This window comes from Canis aureus, chromosome 23 (assembly GCF_053574225.1).
Source record: "Canis aureus isolate CA01 chromosome 23, VMU_Caureus_v.1.0, whole genome shotgun sequence".
Lineage (NCBI taxonomy): Eukaryota > Metazoa > Chordata > Mammalia > Carnivora > Canidae > Canis > Canis aureus.
The window spans coordinates 24832511-24853607 of NC_135633.1; the positions used below are offsets into that span (position 1 = coordinate 24832511).

At 37.5% G+C, this 21097-nt stretch overlaps 1 protein-coding gene across 1 annotated transcript; it reads right to left on the reverse strand.

Moving 5' to 3' along the window:
* Positions 1 to 4797: 4797 nt before the first annotated feature.
* On the reverse strand, positions 4798 to 5757 carry LOC144295177 (olfactory receptor 52B4-like). Its single transcript, XM_077867625.1, has one exon. The coding sequence runs from the start codon at positions 5755 to 5757 to the stop codon at positions 4798 to 4800; it is 960 nt and encodes a 319-aa protein (XP_077723751.1).
* Between the last annotated feature and the right edge of the window lie 15340 nt (positions 5758 to 21097).

Consider the following 21097-nt stretch of genomic DNA (forward strand, 5'->3'; position numbering starts at 1 on the left):
CCACCATTTGCTTCAACGTGGATGGAACTGGAGGGTATTATGCTGAGTGAAGTAAGTCAGTCGGAGAAGGACAAACATTATATGTTCTCATTCATTTGGGGAATATAAATAATAGTGAAAGGGAATATAAGGGAAGGGAGAAGAAATGTGTGGGAAATATCAGAAAGGGAGACAGAACGTAAAGACTGCTAACTCTGGGAAACGAACTAGGGGTGGTAGAAGGGGAGGAGGGCGGGGGGTGGGAGTGAATGGGTGATGGGCACTGGGTGTTATTCTGTATGTTAGTAAATTGAACACCAATAAAAAATAAATTAAAAAAAAATAAAATAAAAAAAAAAGAAGCTTTTGCACAGCAAAGGATACAGTCAACAAAACTAAAAGACAACCTACAGAATGGGAGAAGATATTTGGAAATGACGTATCAGATAAAGGGCTAGTTTCCAAGATCTATAAAGAACTTCTTAAACTCAACACCAAAGAAACAAACAATCCAATTATGAAATGGGCAAAGACATGAACAGAAATCTCACAGAGAAAGACATAGACATGGCCAACATGCACATGAGAAAATGCTCCGCATCACTGGCCATCAGGGAAATACAAATCAAAACCACAATGAGATACCACCTCACACCAGTGAGAATGGGGAAAATTAACAAGGCATGAGACCACAAATGTTGGAGAGGATGTGGAGAAAAGGGAACCCTCTTACACTGTTGGTGGGTTGTGAACTGGTGCAGCCACTCTGGAAAACTGTGTGGAGGTTCCTCAAAGATTAAAAATAGACCTGCCTTACGACCCAGCATTTGCACTGTTGTGGATTTATCCCAAAGATACAGATACAATGTAACGCCGGGACACCTGCACTCCAATGTTTCTAGCAGCAATGTCCACAATAGCCAAACTGTGGAAGGAGCCTCCGTGTCCATCGAAAGATGAATGGATGAAGAAGATGTGGTTTATGTATACAATGGAATATTACTCAGCCATTAGAAACAAGAAATACCCACCATTTGCTTCAACGTGGATGGAACTGGAGGGTATTATGCTGAGTGCAGTAAGTCAATCGGAGAAGCTCGAACATTATATGTTCTCATTCATTTGGGGAATATAAATAATAGTGAAAGGTAATATAAGGGAAGGGAGAAGAAATGTGTGGGAAATATCAGAAAGGGAGACAGAACATAAAGACTCCTAACTCTGGGACACGAACTAGGGGTGGTGGAAGGGGAGGAGGGCGGGGGGCGGGGGTGAATTGGTGACGGGCACTTGACGTGATGAGCACTGGGTGTTATTTTGTATGCTGGTAAATTGAACACCAATAAAAATTATTTTATTAAAAAAAAAAAAGAAACAGCAAGTACCCACCATTTTCTTCCACCTGGAGGGACCTGGAAGGTATTACGCTGAGTGAAGTAAGTCAATTGGAGAAGGACAAACATTATATGGTCTCATTCATTTGGGGAATATAAAAAATAGTGAAAGGGAATAAAGGGGAAATGAGAGAAAAATAAGTTGGAAATATCTTGAGGGTGACAGAACATGAGAGACACCTACATCTGGGAAACAAACAAGGGGTGGTGGAAAGGAAGGTGGACGGCGGTTGGGGTGACTGTATCGGGCACTGAAAGGGGTACTTGACTGAATGAGCACCAGGTGTTATGGTATATTTGCCAATTCGAACTCCAGTTTAAAACATATATACAAAAAAAATAAGTGGGAAATATCAGAAAGGGAGACAGAAAATGAAAGACTCCTAACTCTAGGAAACAATCTAGGGGTGGTGGAAGGGGAGGTGGGTGGGGGGTGGGGTGACTGGGTGGTGGGCACTGAGGTGGGCACTTGACAGGATGAGCACTGGGTGTTATTCTGTATTTTGCAAATTGAACACCAATAAAAAATAAATTTATTATGAAAAAAATAAAATAGAAATAAAAATAAAATATATACAAAAAACATATAAATAAATAAAAATTAAATAAATAAATAAAAACCTTTTCAAAAGTACTCTTATCTTGATGAGCACTTAATACTAATAGATGGGTCTGTTGGATCACTTTATTATATTCCTGCAACTAATATCCCATCGTATGTTAACTACAGTGGAATTAAAAAAGAGAATCTCAGATTGCTCTCAGTACCTCTGGTAAGTATTCATTTCATGAAATTTAGATACTGTACAAAGATCTCAGTGACCTTGAAGTTTATTGATAGAATTATTTTTAAGAATAAATATAGGTCTTTCTTAACACTGGACAGAAGAAGTTACTTTGAAGGAAGGATAAAAAGAACAGAATCCTCAGTAAAGATGACAATATTACAGAGATAAATCAATGTAACTTGGCTAAGTCAATGATGTCTTAGTTGATAAAATGAAGGAAGAAAAGGAGCACTCAGTCCTACGTGAATAGGGGTGTACTGGGGAATGGCATGATTCTGTATGTCAAGTTCACAGAAAAATTTTTTAAGGGTAAATTATAAAATCCACTTTTCTGCTTCTAGGTCTCTGACTTGACCAGTATAAAGATGGTTTGTTCCCTTTATCTATATACTGGTAGGAGAAAACTACCATAATGATATGTACTTAAATATTCTCATTTCTCAAAATCGAAATACTTTGTCATATCAGATTACCACAGTACTTGGAGATGTCCACTACAGAATGACATACTTCCCTCCCCTTAGGCCCCATTGAAAGGAATTAAATAGTAGAGATTTCACACCAAATATTTAAAGATAAAGAAGCTAAGGCAGAAGTTAAAAACTTATCTGCTGTTTACTATCATACATATTCAAGATTCTGTTTATATTTTTTAGTTCTATCACAGCCATATGATAAAGGTATAATCAAGGAATTTAGAAATTATTGTACCCCTCCCTTTTTACAAAACTACATATTCTAAATTTTTTCCAGCATCATTGTAGTGCAATTGACAGAAAAACTGTGTACACCTAAGGTTTACAATATATATGTACATTTTGTGAAATGATTACCACATTCAGCCTGATTGACAGATTCTCACATAGTTATCTTTTGTGTATGTGTAGTGAGAACACTTAATATCAATTCTCAGCAAGTATACAATAATGAATTAACTATAGTCATCATATTGTACATTAGATCTCCGAATTCATAACTGAAAGTGTGTAATCTTCAGCCAACACCTATCCCCTCCCCACCCCAGTCCCTTTGCCCCTGGCAAACCACCATTCTACTCTCTGCTTTCTGTAAGTCTGTCTTTTTTACATTACACATATAAATGATCATATAGTATTTCTTTTTCTGTGTCTGTCTTATTTCATTTAGTATAACATCCTTTAGGTTCATCCTTGTTACAAATGACAGAATTTTCTCCTTTTTATTAGGTTAATAATATTCCACTGTATATATGTACCATTTTTTCCAGCTTTATTAAGATATAATTGATATACAACATTTTATAAGTTTAAGGTATACAACATAATGATTTAATACATCTATATTGCAAAATGATTACCACAGTTAAGGTTAGTTAACTCATGCACCACTTTACATAGTTAAATATTTCTGCATGTGTTAAGAACTTTAAGATCTACTCTCTTAGAGGCCTTCAAACATACAATACATTATTGACTATAGTAGTCACCATGCATGTACATTACATTCCCAGAACTTATTTCTCTTACACCTGGAAGTTGTACACTTTTACTTCCTTCACCAATTTCTCCCATACCCCACTACTCACCTCTAGAAAACATCAATCTGTTCTATGAGTTTGGTTTACTTTTAGATTCCATATATAAGTGAGATCATACAATATTTGTCTTTTTCTGACTTATTTTACTCAACAAAATGCCCTCAAGATTCATCCATGTTGTCACAAATGTTACAAATTTCCTTTTGTGACTGAATAGTATTCCATTGTGTGTGTGTGTGTGTGTGTGTATCACATTTTCTTTATCATTTTCTTTGTGGACAAATAGGTTGTTTCCATGTCTTGGCTATAGTAAATAATGCTCTGATGAACATGAGGGAGTGCAATTATCTCTTTGAGATAGTGATTTCATTTCCTTCATATATATTCCATGCAGAAGTGGAATTTCTGGGTTATATAGCAGTTCTAGTTTTCATTTCTTGAGGAACCCCATGATGTTTTCCTTAATGGCTCTACCAATTTACGTTCTCACAAACAGTGGACAGGGTTCCTTTTCTCCACATCCTTACTCACCAACACATGTTATCTCTTGTCTTTTTTATAGCAGCCATGCTAAAAGGCATGGGGTGATCTCAGTGTGATTTTAATTTGCATTTCTCTGATAATTAGTGATGTTGAGAATTTTTTCATGTACCTATTGGCCATTTGTATGTCTTCTATGGAAAAAAATGTCTTTTCAGGTCATTTGCCCATATTTTAATTGGGTTATTCTTTTGCCATTGAGTTTTGTTATTGAGTTGTGTGGGTTCCTTATATATTCTGAATATTAATCACTTGTCAGATGCATGATTTACAAATATTTTCTCCCATTCCATATGTTGTCTGCTTGTTTCGTTGATTGCTTCCTCTGGTGTGCAGAAGCTTTTTAGTTTGATGTAGTCCCACGTGTATATTTGTTTTTATTGCTTATACTTTTGGTGTTATATTCAAAAAAGCTCATGCTCTTTTCCAAACACTACCCTTCTTAAGGCAACATAGCAATCTATCTTTTAAAGTCATAATATATCACTTTGTTCACAGTCCGTAGAACCCTTAGTTCAAAAGATTTACAAAAGCAGGGAAATAAAATGTGAAACCCTATAATGGTAAACATACCACCTTATCAGTCACACAGACTCAGCATGGTTCCACTGTGAAAAGTACTGACCACACGCTCTCGAATCTGTTTGGTCTTGACCCCATAAATGATAGGGTTCAGCATGGGAGGAGCTAACATGCAGATATTGGCCAGCAGAATGTGAGTGTGGAGGGGAACATGTTGCCCAAACCGCTGGGTAATTATTGTAAAAATGCCAGGCAAGTAGAACATGGAAATGACCCCAAGGTGGCAGCCACAGGTGCCCAGGGCCTTTTGCCGGGCTTCTCGGGAAGGGAGGTGGAAGACTGCATTGAGGATGAGGGTGTAGGAAACCAAGATGAGCAAGGCATCTACCACTACAGTAGAGAGGAGAACAGACAAGCCGTACCAGACATTGACACGAGTATCAGCACAAGCAAACTTGGCAACAGCCATGTGCTCGCAGTAGGTATGTGGTAGCACATTGCTATGGCAGAAAGACAGTCTCTTCACCAGGAACACATCTGGGAGTATCACAGAGAAGCTTCTCAGAACCACAGCCAAGCCAACCCTTATGATTACTGTATGACTGAGCACCATAGTATAGCGCAATGGGTCACAGATGGCCACATAGCGGTCAAATGCCATGGCCAGCAGAATCCCTGATTCAGCAATGAATGTGGCATGGATGAAAAAAATTTGAGTAACACAGCCATCAAGAGAGATCTCCCCTGCATGGAACCAGAATATGGCCAGTGCTTTGGGCACAGTGGTAGTGGACAGGATGAGGTCGGCCACAGCTAGCATGCAGAGGAAGAAGTACATAGGTTCATGGAGACTGCGTTCAGTGATGATGATGAAGACAAGGAGGATATTCCCAAGGACAGCAACCAGGTAGGAAATAAAGAAAGGAAGAGAAATCCATGTGTGCTGGTCTTCCAGGCCAGGGATGCCCAGCAGAATGAAGAATGAGTGGCTGATAATAGTGTGGTTGAGGGTTGCCATTCCCAGGACAAGTCACTGGGTGTTGGTGTATAAGATTTGCAGGGCACCGGGGTAGCTTAGTGGTTAAGCCTCTGCCTTTGGCTCAGGTTATGATCCCGGGGTCCTAGGATCAAGTCCACATCAGGCTCCCTTGCTGGAAGCCTGCATCTCCCTCTGCCTATGTCTCTGCCTTTCTCCCTCTGTCTCTCATAAATAGATTAATAATCTTTTAAAGATTTTATCTAATTAAAAAAAAGATTTGCAGTCACCTCTTCTCTTTTGCCAAAAAAGGTGAATAGAGTTGAAGTAGGGGAGATAGGAATAGATCATTTTTCACTGGATGAGCAGTGCAAAAAATCCTAGACAGAAAGTCAGGGAACATGGGTTAAGATTTTGACATTTTATTCACTATGTGATCTCAGTAAAATTATTGCCCTGCTATGGGTCTCTCTTTATTGCTTTAAATATAATGTTGCAAAGAAGTTGGATTAGCTGGCCTTTAAGAGAATTATTCCAGTTCTAGAATGCCATAGATCTTAATCTCAGATTGTTATAAACAGTTAAGAGCTGTGAAAAACAAATCCTGCAATTTCCACTTTGACCATCAGAATGTGATATGCATCTCAAAAAGAAACTGGTCACTGAATTGACTATAATTTATCAAGTCTCACTGAGCACCTACCATGGCTCCTGGAGGACCTACTTGGGGAAGACAATTAAGTAAAATACCTAAACGATATGGATAATGTAAAGGAAATATTAAACACAAGGAGCTGTGAAAACATGGAGAGCTTCCCAGGAGTTTGGAAAAGGTTTTATAAAGATGCGACCCTAAGTGGAATCTTGAAGACGTAATGTTTTTTCAAAGTCATCTGAGGAGGGAATAACATGAACAAAGTCACAGAGATCCCAAAGAACATAAGAGTCTAGAAGGAAATTACAATGATTCGCAATTACCGTAGCAAAGAAGGCATGGTACCAAATACAAGAAAATAATGTCATGCAGTGAGGTGGGGGCCAAATCACCGAGGACTTTGAGTGCCAGTATAAGGAAGTTAGAATTTATGTTGAAGCAGTAAAAGCCACTGAAGGATTTGTCATGAATGGCATGATGAAGTTAGTATTTTAGGTAGCTCTCTCCAGCAGCATTGTATAAAGTGGGTGCAAAGGAAGGAGACAGGTTGGAAAATGGAGGCGGATCAATTAGGAGGGTCTGTGTGCTAAAGGCTGCATGTATGTTATCTCACACTGTGGTGATTAAGATAACTACAGCCATTTCTCCCATTTTACTGATAGGGGAGCAAATAGAGCTTAGAGAGTTTCAATAGTGCCACCACCCAAGGCCACTGGCTAGTAAATGGTAGAGCTAGAATGTGGCTACCCATAGCATCCTTAGGATCACTTCATATCTGCCCTACTCCACCTTGGTCCCCCTTCATCAGATGATTATGTTTTCCTGACTCCTGGTTCAAGGAGAAAAGCAATAAAAACATCTATTTTTTTCATTCCTTTAACTTTCCCACCCTCAGTCTGCCGTCCACAAATTTATTTATATTTGAATCACCTTTTCCTCCTATTCAGAGCTCAGCTGTCCATCTGTACACTGGACCACAACCTTCTCTTTAAGTACTTCTCCCCACAAATCTGTCACTCCAGTAACTTCAAATTCTCCCTTTCTGTTGGCTCCTCTCCTTCATATGAAAATATGTTCAACTGTCTCTTCCCCCTTCGCCTCAGTTTCACAGAAAAAAGCATGTGCTCTCTCTTTCTATTCTCTTAACACCCCCTAATCTTTGCCAAAGCCACTTTACTTATCACCCTAATATGCTGCTAAGGCTGCCTTCTCTAAAATATCTATTACCTAAACGGTTGCCAAATCTAAAGTTACTTTTAATTTGTTGTTATTATTAGGAATCTCCAATTTCTGTTAATATTTTTATGTGATAATAGCAATCATAAAATACCTACTGCTAGATATATTATTTCTACTCATCACAGCAAACCTATGAAACTGAATGTATCACCAGTTCATGCATGAAGAAATTGACTCTCAGACAAGAAATTGTCCAAAATCAAACAACTTGTTAGTAGATAAGCTGATATTTGAATCCAAGATTGGAATCAAAGCTTCCATTAGCTTTTAAAACTTCCATTTTGTTGTTTTGACTACCTAAGCCACTTTTCTTTGGCTTCCTCTCCAGTCTCTTCTAATTCTCCTACTTATTCCATAATATCTAAGATATGCATGACAATGTGATAAAGAAAAAATAATAGGGGTTTAGAGCCAGACCTACTTGGGTTCAATTCCAGTTCTGAAAAAAAAAATCCAGTTCTGCCTGCTACAAATCCACATACAGACACACAATCTTCCATTCAGGTGCATTTTAACATACACATTTATTTATACAGCCACCACACACATATTCACTTATACAAATTTTGATGAAGATTAACACACTAACACACATTTTCACTAGTCATACAAATAGGTTTTCACTGTGAATACATTCACACAGACACACTTTTAAACTTTTCTTCACGTATATACTCACCCAATTCACACACCATTATTAACCAAACATACTCATTCACAGAAATAAGTTATGACTTATCTATGTCATAAATTTGCCAATCTTCATTCAGTACACTGATTCTCCTCTCATCAAATAAGTTTCTTCAAGGAGGTGGAGCTTCCAGAGGCTACTCCATCCTTACCCCTGTCTCCAGGCTTATAGTCCCCTTACCACTGCCAGAAGACAGGACTTTCATAGAAATGCAACTCATAGGAAAACACTCCTGCTTCACCAATTCCACTCTTGATTTACCCAAATGGGAGTCAGAGATATAAAACATCAATTCTGGTTGGCACTTTATACCAGAGGTCATCAAATTGCAGCCTGTGGGCCAAATCTTGCCCACCACCTATTTTTGTAAATAAGATTTTATTGACATACAGCCATTCCCCACATTTACATATTGTCTAGGGCTGCTTTTATGGGACAGAGTAGTTGTGATGGAGACCATGTTTGAAGGTTAAGACTTTTACTCTTGCTCTTTACAAAAAAGATTTACCAACCTCTGCTTTAGAATCATCCTCTCATAGAACGTTTTACCAAGGGCACAGAAGGAAAGGCAATTTTCCCAAGTTCACAGAGGAAATGAGTCAAGAGGTCTCTTGCCTCTCCTTCCACTAGCATTTCCGCTATGCCACAGGGTGTCTAGAGAAACATTTCGGTCTGTCCTCTCTGCCTCTGCTCTCAGGGGATGGAGAATTCCAAATACAGCCTCTAAAGTGTTACCAAATAGTGAAAACAATCCATCATAATTCCTACGTCTCTCATCAATAAACTGTGTTTTTCACCTCCTGTATCCCCATACTCAGTCAGACCCCACCATTGATGCCCATGAACAGAAGGGCCTAGAGAGGAACCAGGCTATCATGAATCAATACCAACCTACATCTCTCCTCACTCCAAACAGTCCATCACAGCCATCAGGAACAACATACTGGAGCTATGTCCTTGCCTGGATGGCAGAATGTTCCCACAACCAGCAGACTGTGTGCAGTGGCCAAGGGACCAAGCTGGAAGAGGAACTTCAAGGCAAATTATTCTTTCTCTGAGCATCTTTGGAGACCATAGACTTATTCATGTGACTTTCTTCTCCCCTAGGATCTCCTCTACTGCCAGTGACAGTGACAATAAGCTCTTAACCTTTCCTTGTCTGAATGCCAGAAGCCCTCTGTGAAAAGTATCCCTGAGAGGCTATATGAACTTGGGAGAAGAAAAGAGGTGGGTGAGAGGTTTTAGAGGGGAGACAGCAGGGCAGAGACTAGGATTGTGGTTAGGGAACTTCAAGGCCTCACACCTCACTCCAGCTCATCCTCTTCAGCTTTGACTTCCAGAGGTCACACAAGCATATCAGGAGCTAGAATCCTGTAGATTCTTTCAACCATTCATTTATTGCTTCACCATCTATTCAACAAACATATGTTAAGTGCTGTGTTGCCCACACCATGATTAAAGGTTAATAAATAAAATCCACTGAAAATTTATTTATATTATTTTGTATATACAACTAATGCTTTGAGTCCATCATCCAAGGATTTTCAATGGAACATGTTCATTGAAGACCCTCTAAGATTTTTCTTTATTCATGGATTTATATAAGATAAAACTATACACGTGGCACACTTTAATTTCCTAATGTAGGAATTTTCAATTAACAATTGGTAATAAATATTCCCAGTTTTAACAAATGTCCTGTATACCATATAGCTCCTTTAATTCAGCTGCATGTGTCTCTAGTCTGAGGCAGTGCCACATAGTAGTCTATAAATATTTCCTGAAAAATTTGAGTGACTAAATATTCCACCTTGGTGACATACTATAATACTTTTAACCATTTCAATATTATTAATATTTATAAAGCTGCTGTTTTTCTCTGTTAAAAATATTCTGTAATGAACATGTTTATATATAAATTTGCATTTGTGTCCTGAATTTTATTTAAATATTGTTATGGCAATGTTTCTAGTCCCATGTAGTATTTATTATTGATAGAAATTTTTCTTTAATAATTTTGTTCCAGACTAATGTTCATTCACTTTAGTGTAGGATCTAACACTGCTTTGAGACTCAAGTTATCTACCTTTCCTATTCCTCAAGACTGAAGATCCTCTGGATTCTCTCATAAACAAATGCATGCAAATTCTGCACTCATATCAGAGGGACTTCAACGTCCATCTAGAAAACCAATTCTTCACCTTATGCTCTTGAAATCATTTCCTCCTCTGATCTCAATTGCATTTCCCTTCACTCTACTTTAGTTGTGCACTCCTACAATCACATCCTTTCTCAACTTCCAAGTTTACCAATTCAAACATCCCACTGCCTAGCCACAATTACTTGCCCAACCGTATGTGGACTGTATTTGTGTACTAATTTCCCCCAAACTGCTAATCTACTAATACCACAATTGCCCTTCTAAACCTCCACTCTATGATTTTCTTTCTTAATTAACTTTATATTCTATTGCCCTTCATTAATATACATTTCTTTTAAGTATGCTCAAATCCTTCAAATCTTTTTCTCCATTCTATCTGGTCCATCTCAACATTATTATAAAACAAAACAAAAGCCATATTTGGGTGATCACCTGGAGAGCAAAATGGTGCCACTAAAATAATTACCAACCTAGACTGTTAGCAGAGCCCAGCAACTTTACACATTTGCTCAAGTCAGCTCACTCTTTCACTCTACCTAATTAACACTTCATATGTACACCCTATCCAAACTTCCAGCCTTGATTCCAGAATCTAGTTACTTACTTTGGGCAGAAAACCTTGCCTACTAAATCAGAATCAATCAGTTGGAAACTCATACAAATTCAAGACACTGAATATAAAAACATATCTGTATCTGCTCCCACCCACTCCTCCATCCTCCTTATTGGAGGAATTGTCTCCCCTATCAAAGAATAATCCCCCTATTTTTTCTCTGGACACCCAAGGAAGATTACCCTGAATATTCATACCATGGTCCTAGGCCTAAATTTTCAGTACATGCATGCACGGTCTAGGAACACACAATATGAGAAATCTGATATGGAGAATCATCGACATGGCAAATAAATATATGAGAAGATAATCAACACCTTCTACCTCCTCACAAAGTGCAGAAGCAATAACAGCTAGTTAAACATAAAGCATTGTCTCCTCCAACCTAATGCAAGGATCAATTCTTTCTCTATGAATCAAATTACATGTATATTACATTACTTTTACTTTTGGTAATTAGAAATAAAAAGTACCCTGATGATTTCCAGCTATAAGGAAAGTCATTCTAGTCATCTAAAATTGCATGCTGAATTTCAAGGTTAAAGTTTTACCTATTCTCCAGATTCTCTGCTTTAGGCTTGAAGTCTGTAATGGTAAAGGGGCATGGCTGACCTTTTTATATCCCTACCTTGGGCTTCACCTCTAGCATTGGAGCAAGAGGAGGCAAAAGAAGTACAAGACAGGAAAATCCCATTATACTTGGGGAAAAGGCAGGAAATTACTCTGGTAGCAGGGAAAACACCTGGACAAAGGAAATCCCCAAAGCCTAGATGACCAAGACAATGCATCAACCATGGTTGGGTGTGTGTCAACATCTGTCTCATTTTGTTGGATAAATATTGCAATTAACAGACAGGCACTCTGAGACAGGCCAGCTGTAAATCCCCAAACATAAACATGAATCACCAAATGTTAAATATTAACAACTTGAAATTAAGATATTAAACTGAAAAAACAAATAGCTTACAACTGAGAAAAACAGTTGAAGATCACCAGACAAGAATTTAGTAATAAGTAAAACTGACATACTCAGAAATTAGTACATAACATATCTTTTTAAAATAATCAATCAAAGATCTTGGAATTCAGCATATTGATTTTTAAGATTAAAAAGTATAGATGTACTGATTAGGAGAATGGATAGCACTGTAGAGAGAATCACTAAGTGGACGATGAAACTGAAACACAGACTGTAGCCCAGAGGAATCTACTAGAATTCCTTACAAATAACTTTGTTCTTTGCTTTTTCTACCTATTGTTTTGATTTTTAACAATAAAAACATAAATTATATAGAACAAACTGATAGTCACCAGAGGAGAGGTGAATGTGAGGATGGGTAAATGGTGAAAGGGACTAAGAGTACATCTGTCAAGTGAGTAATGTATAGAATTGTTGAATCACTATATTGTACACCAGAAACTAGTATAACACTGTATGTTAATTATGCTGTAAGTAACATTTAAAAATAAAAAATAAAAGTTGATGGAACTGGAGGGTATTATGCTGAGTGAAATAAGTCAATAGGAGAAGGACAAACATTATATGGTCTCATTCATTTGGGGAATATAAATAATAGTGAAAGGGAATGGAGGGGATGGGAGAATAAATGGGTAGGAAATATCAGAAAGGGTGACAGAACATGAGAGACTCCTAACTCTGGGAAACGAACTAGGAGTGGTGGAAGGGGAGGAGGGCGGGGGGTGGGGGTGACTGGGTGGCAGGCACTTAGGGGGGCACTTGATGGGATGAGCACTGGGTGTTATTCTGTATGTTGGCAAATTGAACACCAATAAAAATAAATTTATTATTAAAAATAAATAAATAAATGTTTAAAAAATAATGAAAATATACATACTTTGTGTAATTAAAAATAAAGATAATTTATAACTTAAAAGTAAAAAATAAACAATGTATGCTCATTATAGCATATTTTGGAAATGCAGAAAAGCTAAAAGATTCAGAATATTTTCTAAGAAATTAAAGCCAATAATCATTAAATAAATAAATAAAATTAAAATTAATATTAAAACAACGAGATACCACTATGCCCCTACTAGAATGGCTAAAATTAAACACACTGACAACATCAAATGCTGTTGAGGACCAAGATTCATTCATTGCTGGTGGGAATGCAAAATGGTACAGCCACTTTGGAAAAGAGTTTGGCAGTTCATTACAAAGCTAAGCATACCATATGATCCAGTAATCACACTCATTATTTACCCAAAGGAGTTGAAAACTTATGTCCAGACAAAAACTTGCACACAGATGTTATAGAAGCTTTATAGAAGCGTTTTTATTCATAGTTGCCAAAACTTGGAAGCAACCCAAATATCTCTGAACAGGTGAATTAATAAACTCTAGTACATCCATACAATGGGATGTTACTCAGCAATAAAAGAAATAACCTATCAAGACTCCCCCAAAAATGAAGGAACCTTAAGTACATAACACTAAGTGAAAGAAGGCAGCACGTAAAGGTTACACAGTGTATTATTCCAACCTTATGACATTCTGGAAAAGGCAAAACTATGGAGATAGTTAAAAAAATATTATGCTGAGTGGAATAAGTCAATCGGAGAAGGACAAACAGTGGTCTCATTCATTTGGGGAATATAAAAAATAGTGAAAGGGAATAAAGGGGAAAGGAGAAAAAATGAGTGGGAAATATCAGAAAGGGAGACAGAACATGAAACACTCCTAATTCTGGGAAGCGAACTAGGGATGGTGGAAGGGGAGGTGGCGGGGGTGGGGGTGACTGGGTGACGGGCACTGAGGTGGGCACTTGATGGGATGAGCACTGGGTGTTATTCTATATGTTGGCAAATTGAATACCAATATAAAATAAATTTATAAAAAATATCAGTTGTTTTCAGGAGTTCAAGGAGAGCAAGAGAAGGACAAATAGGGGATGCATAGATACTTTTAGGGCATTAAAAACTGTATGATACTATAACAGTGGATATATGTCATACATTTGTCAAAACCCATTAGAATTGTACAATATGAAGAATATATGCTAAATTAAACTATGAGCTTTTATTAATAATGTATCAGTATTGGTTATTAATTGTAACAAATGTACCACACAAATGCAAGATGCCAATAATAGGAGAAGCTCTCTAAGTAACTGAGGAGAGAAGTATGTATATGGGCACTCTTGACTTTCAATTTTTCTATAAACCTAAAACTGCTCTAAAAAATACTTAATTTTTAATGCAACTCCTGAAATTTAAAAAGAAAAATAAAATCAGTGGGGGCACCCAGGTGGCTCAAGTTGGTTAAGCATCTGCCTTAAGCTTAGGTTATGGTCCCAGGGTATTGGGATCAGGCTCCCTGCTCTGTGGGGAGTCTGGTTCTCCCTCTGCCTCTTCCACTTCCCCTGCTTGTGCTCTCTTGCTTTTTCTCTCTCCTCGCCTCTTTCAAATAAATAAAAATCTTTTTTAAAAAACCTCAATGGATTGGTTAAATAACTTGTTAAATAGAGCTCAAAAGATCGTTAGAAACTTAGAGATAGAAATAGAGACACAAAAGGACAGTCTAAACACTTTGCAGGATAGACACAAATATCATCTTTTAAAAACATTAAACATTATCTTAAACTCATAAGCTATATAACTAAGAGATGCTGAACTCTAGGAAACAAACTGAGGGTTGCTAGAGGGGAGGAGGGTAGGGGGAAAGGATAATTGGGTGATGGGCATTAAGGAGGGCACTTGATGTAATGAGCGCTGGGTGTTATATGCAACTGATCACTAAATTCCACCTTTAAAACTAATTTTAAAAAATCTGAAATAAACTATATCTGGACCATACTTAGCAGTTAAAATTCAAATATTATCAGATATTATAGAAACAAGAAATCCAATTTTACATGGTTTAAAGGACATCAACCTAAATCATGAACACAAAATTCTTGGCAGTAAATGATATAAATTGTTCACTAGAAGAACACCAGTAGAAAAGTTATGCAGCTATAATCATAACCCATTGAACAGTACTAACGATCTCAAGGTTGTGTCTGAAAGATCAGCTGTTTCAGAGAAAAAAAATATAATAATTACAAGAAGCAGGCAAATAATTGCTGTAAGGAATTTAAATCTTTTCCTCAATAATTGTTGAATCATTTTTTAATTGGCATATATGTAGAAGGCTTAAACAGTACGGTTAGCTTATTTTACCTGTTATTTAACTCATAAAACATTAAATTTGAACCACTTTTTATGAGTGACATACATTACAGAAAAAAATTATCATATATGTAGAAAGACAATCATAAAAACTGAAAAATATACTAAAACTTGACAAATATGCTCCAGTTTTCTTATTATAGAACATTGGAGTTTGTTTTCTTTCCTTTGATTAAATATGAAAAAGTATAACATAAAAAACTAGAAGAAATAAGAATAATCATCAAATCATAGGTTGAAGAAAATAAAACAAGAAGACCCACAAAGAAAAAAAATGATGGATTTGAAAATATTTTATATGCTTTCTTTAGGTAAAACAAAAGCCAATCACCAACCAAATAAAATTACAAAATGTATAATTTAAACAACTTGAGAAAATACTTTCAATAAATATTAATACCTTAGGAAAGTTATATATCCTCACTGAGCTTCAAATTACATCTGTAAAGTGAGTAAAATAAAAGCAATAACAAGTTTGATGTAAACATCCAATAAGGTATGAAATAAGCTTTCACAGGTTCAATAAATGATTACTATTACTTCACAAAAAATATACTATCCCATGAACAATTATTCAATGTATCTATTAACTAAATAAATTCAAATTAAAGAATAATGACAAATGGTTTTACTCTGTCATATGGCAGATTTTTAAAAATAGACTTACTTATCAAGTGTTAGTAGGGGATGTAGTAAATTTTGGCACTTTCATGTGTTTCTGATGAATGAAAATTAATAATTTCTCTAGATGCTTTTTTTGAACATGCCAAAGGAGCCTAAAATTTTCCTACCCCTAACCTACAGTTTATTTTTTAAGGCTAGAAACATGCAAAGCTTAGTGCACAAAAAATAGATAAATCTTATGCACAAAAATACCTCCAGCACATCATTTATATTGTTACTGATGAGAAAAACATAAGTATTCAAAAAATAAAAGGATGAACACTACCTTAGCTAGTGTAAAAAATAATTTTTATATAAATTTATTTTTTAATGATAAATTTATTTTTTATTGGTGTTCAATTTCCAACATTGAATAACACCCAGTGCTCATCCCGTCAAGTGCCCCCCTCAGTGCCTGTCACCCATTCACCCCCACCCCCTGCCCTCCTCGCCTTCCACCACCCCTAGTTAGTTTCCAAGAGTTAGGAGTCTTCATGCTCTGTCTCTCTTTCTGATATTTCCTATCCATTTCTTCTCCCTTCCCTTCTATTCCCTACACTATTATTTATATTCCCCAAATGAATGAGACCTCATAATGTTTGTCCTTCTCCGATTGACTTATTTCATTCAGCATAATAACCTCCACTTCCACCACATTGAAGCAAATGGTGGGTATTTGTGTTTCTAATGGCAGAGTAATATTCCATTTATACATAAACCACATCTTCTTTATCCATTCATCTTTTGATGGACACCGAGGCTCCTTCCACAGTTTGGCTATTGTGGACATTGCTGCTAGAAACATCGGGGTGCAGGTGTCCCAGCGTTTCATTGCATCTGCATCTTTGGGGTAAATCCTCAGCAGCTTTTATTGGTGTTCAATTTGTCGACATACATAATAACACCTAGTGATCAACCAGTCAAGTGCCCACCTCAGTGCCCGTCATCCCCACGCCCCGCCCAAATCCCCTTCCACAACCCCTAGTTCATTTCCCAGAGTTAGAAGTCTCTCATATTCTGTATCCCTTTCTGATATTTCCCACTTGTTTTTTCTCCTTTCCCCTTTATTCCCTTTCACTATCTTTTATATTCCCCAAATGAATGAGACCACATGTTTGTCCTTCTCCAATTGACTTATTTTACTCAGCATAATACCCTCCAGTTTCATCCATTCCATTTACAATTGCACCCAAAAGCATAAGATACCTAGGAATAAACCTCACCAAAGAGGTAAAGGATATATACCCTAAAAACTATAGAACACTTCTGAAAGAAATTGACGAAGACACAGAGATGGAAAAATATCCCATGCTCATGGATTGGAAGAACTAATATTGTGAAAATGGCAATGTTACCCAGGGCAATTTACATGTTTAATGCAATCTCTATCAAAATACCATGGACTTCCTTCAGAGAGTTAGAACAAATTATTTTAAGATTTCTGTGGAATAAGAAAAGACCCTGAATAGCAAGGAAAATTTTAAAAAAGAAAACCATATCTGGGGGCATCACAATGCCAGATTTCAGGTTGTACTACAAAGCTGTGGTCATCAAGACAGTGTGGTACTGGCACAAAAACAGACACATAGATCAATGGAACAGAATAGAGAACCCAGAAGTGGACCCTCAACTTTATGGTCAACTAATATTCGATCAAGGAGGAAAGAGTATCCACTGGAAAAAAGACACTCTCTTCAATAAATGGTGCTGCGAAAATTGGACATCCACATGCAGAAGAATGAAACTAGACCACTCTATTGCATCATACACAAAGATAAACTCAAAATGGATGAAAGATCTAAATGTGAGACAAGATTCCATCCAAATCCTAGAGAAGAACACAGGCAACACCCTTTTTGAACTCGGCCATAGTAACTTCTTGCAAGATACATCCACGAAGGCAAAAGAAACAAAAGCAAAAATGAATTATTGGGACTTCATCAAGATAAGAAGCTTTTGCACAGCAAAGGATACAGTCAACAAAACTCAAAGACAACCTACAGAATGGGAGAAGATATTTGCAAATGACATATCAGATAAAAGGCTAGTTTCCAAGATCTATAAAGAACTTCTTAAACTCAACACCAAAGAAAAAAACAATCCAATCATGAAATGGGCAAAAGACATGAACAGAAATCTCACAGAGGAAGACATAGACATGGCCAACATGCATATGAGAAAATGCTCTGCATCACTGGCCATCAGGGAAATACAAATCAAAACCACAATGAGATACCACCTCATACCAGTGAGAATGGGGAAAATTAACAAGGCAGGAAACAACAAATGTTGGAGAGGATGCGGAGAAAAGGGAACCCTCTTACACTGTTGGTGGGAATGTGAACTGGTGCAGCCACTCTGGAAAACTGTGTGGAGGTTCTTCAAACAGTTAAAAAATAGACCTGCCCTACGACCCAGCAATTGCACTGCTGGGGATTTACCCCAAAAATACAGATGCAATGAAACGCCAGGACACCTGCACCCCGATGTTTATAGCAGCAATGGCCACGATAGCCAAACTGTGGAAGGAGCCTCGGTGTCCAACGAAAGATGAATGGATAAAGAAGATGTGGTTTATGTATACAATGGAATATTACTCAGCTATTAGAAATGACAAATACCCACCATTTACTTCAACGTGGATGGAACTGGAGGGTATTATGCTGAGTGAAGTAAGTCAGTCGGTGAAGGACAAACATTATATGTTCTCATTCATTTGGGGAATATAAATAATAGTGAAAGGGAATATAAGGGAAGGGAGAAGAAATGTGTGGGAAATATCAGAAAGGGAGACAGAACGTAAAGACTGCTAACTTTGGGAAACGAACTAGGGGTGGTGGAAGGGGAGAAGGGCGGGGGGTTGGAGTGAATGGGTGACGGGCACTGGGTGTTATTCTGTATGTTAGTAAATTGAACACCAATAAAAAATAAATTGAAAGAAAGAAAAAAAAAGAACTTATTCAACTCAACAGCAAAGAAACAAACAATCCAATCATGAAATGGGCAAAAGACATGAACAGAAATCTCACAGAGGAAGACATAGACATGGCCAACAAGCACATGAGAAAATGCTCTGCATCACTTGCCATCAGGGAAATACAAATCAAAACCACAATGAGATACTGCCTCACACCAGTGAGAATGGGGAAAGTTAACAAGGCAGGAAACCACAAATGTTGGAGAGGATGTGGAGAAAGGGGAAGCCTCCTGCACTGTTGGTGGGAATGTGAACTGGTGCAGCCACTCTGGAAAACTGTGTGGAGGTTTCTCAAAGAGTTAAAAATAGAACTGCCCTACGACCCAGCAATTGCACTGCTGGGGATTTACCCCAAAGATAAAGATGCAATGAAACGCTGGGACACCTGCACCCCGATGTATATAGCAGCAATGTCCACAATCGCCAAACTGTGGAAGGAGCCTCGGTGTCCATGGAAAGATGAATGGATAAAGAAGATGTGTTTTATGTATATGATGAAATATTACTCAGCCATTAGAAAGGACAAATACCCACCATTTGCTTCAACGTGGATGGAACTGGAGGATATTATGCTGAGTGAAATAAGTCAATCAGAGAAGGACAAAAATTTTATGGTCTCATTCATTTGGGGAATATAAAAAATAGTGAAATGGGATAAAGGGAAAAGGAGAAAAAATAAGTGTGAAATATCAGAAAGGGAGACAGAACATGAGAGATTCCTAACTCTGGGAAATGAACTAGGAGTGGTGGAAGGGGAGGTAGGTGGGGGTGGGTGTGATGGAGTGACAGGCACTGAGGAGGGCACTTGACGGGATGAGCACTGTGTGTTATTCTGTATGTTGACAAATTGAACACCAATAAAAAATAAATTTATTAAAAAAAGAAGATTTGTGTGGAATCAGAAAATACCCAAATAGCCAGGGGAATATTAAAAAAGAAAACCATAGCTGGGGTCATCACCATGCCAGATTTCAGGTTGTACTACAAAGCTGTGGTCATCAAGACAGCGTGGTACTGGCACAAAAAACAGACACATAGATCAATGGAACAGAATATAAAATCCAGAATTGGACCCTCAACTCTATGGTCAATTAATATCCGACAAAGCGGAAAGTCTATCCACTGGAAAAAGACAGTCTCTCCAATAAATGGTGCTGGGAAAATTGGACAGCCACATGCAGAAGAATTTAACTAGAGCATTCTCTTACACCATACACAAAGAGAAACTCAAAATGGATGAAAGATCTAAATGTGAGACAAGAATCCATCAAAATCCTAGAGGAGAACACAGGCAACACCCTTTTTCAACTTGGCCACAGGAACTTCTTGCAAGATACATCTATGAAGGCAAGGGAAACAAAAGAAAAAATGAATTAATGGGACTTCATCAAATAAGAAGCTTCTGCACAGCCAAAGAAACAGTCAACAATACTAAAAGACAATCTACAGAATGGGAAAAGATATTTGCAAATGACATATCAGAGAAAGGGGAAGATCTACAAATAACTTATTAAACTCAACACCAAAGAAAAAAACAATCCAATCATGAAATGGGCAAAAGACATGAAAAGAAATCTCACAGAGGAAGACATAGACATGGCCAACAAGCACATGAGAAAATGCTACACATCACTTGCCATCAGGGAAATACAAATCAAAACCACAATGAGATACCACCTCACACCAGTGAGAATGGGGAAAGTTAACAAGGCAGGAAGCCACACATGTTGGAGAGGATGCGGAGAAAGGGGAACCCTCTTGCACTGTCGGTGGGAATGTGAACTGGCGCAGCCACTCTGGAAAACTGTGTGGAGGTTCCTCAAAGAGTGAAAAATAGATCTGCCCTACTACCCAGCAATTGCACTACTGGGGATTTACCCCGAAGATACAGATGTAGTGAAATGTCGGGACACCTGCACCTCCATGTTTCTAGCAGCAATGTCCACAATAGCCAAACTGTGGAAGGAGCCTCGTGTCCATCAAAAGATGAATGGATAAAGATGTGGTTTATGTATATGATGGAATATTACTCAGCCATTAGAAACAACAAATACCCACCATTTGCTTCGATGTGGAGGGACCTGGAGGGTATTATGCTGAGTGAAATAAGTCAATCGGAAAAGGACAAACAGTATATGGTCTCATTCATTTGGGGAATATAAAAATTAGTGAAAGGGAATAAAGGGAAAGGA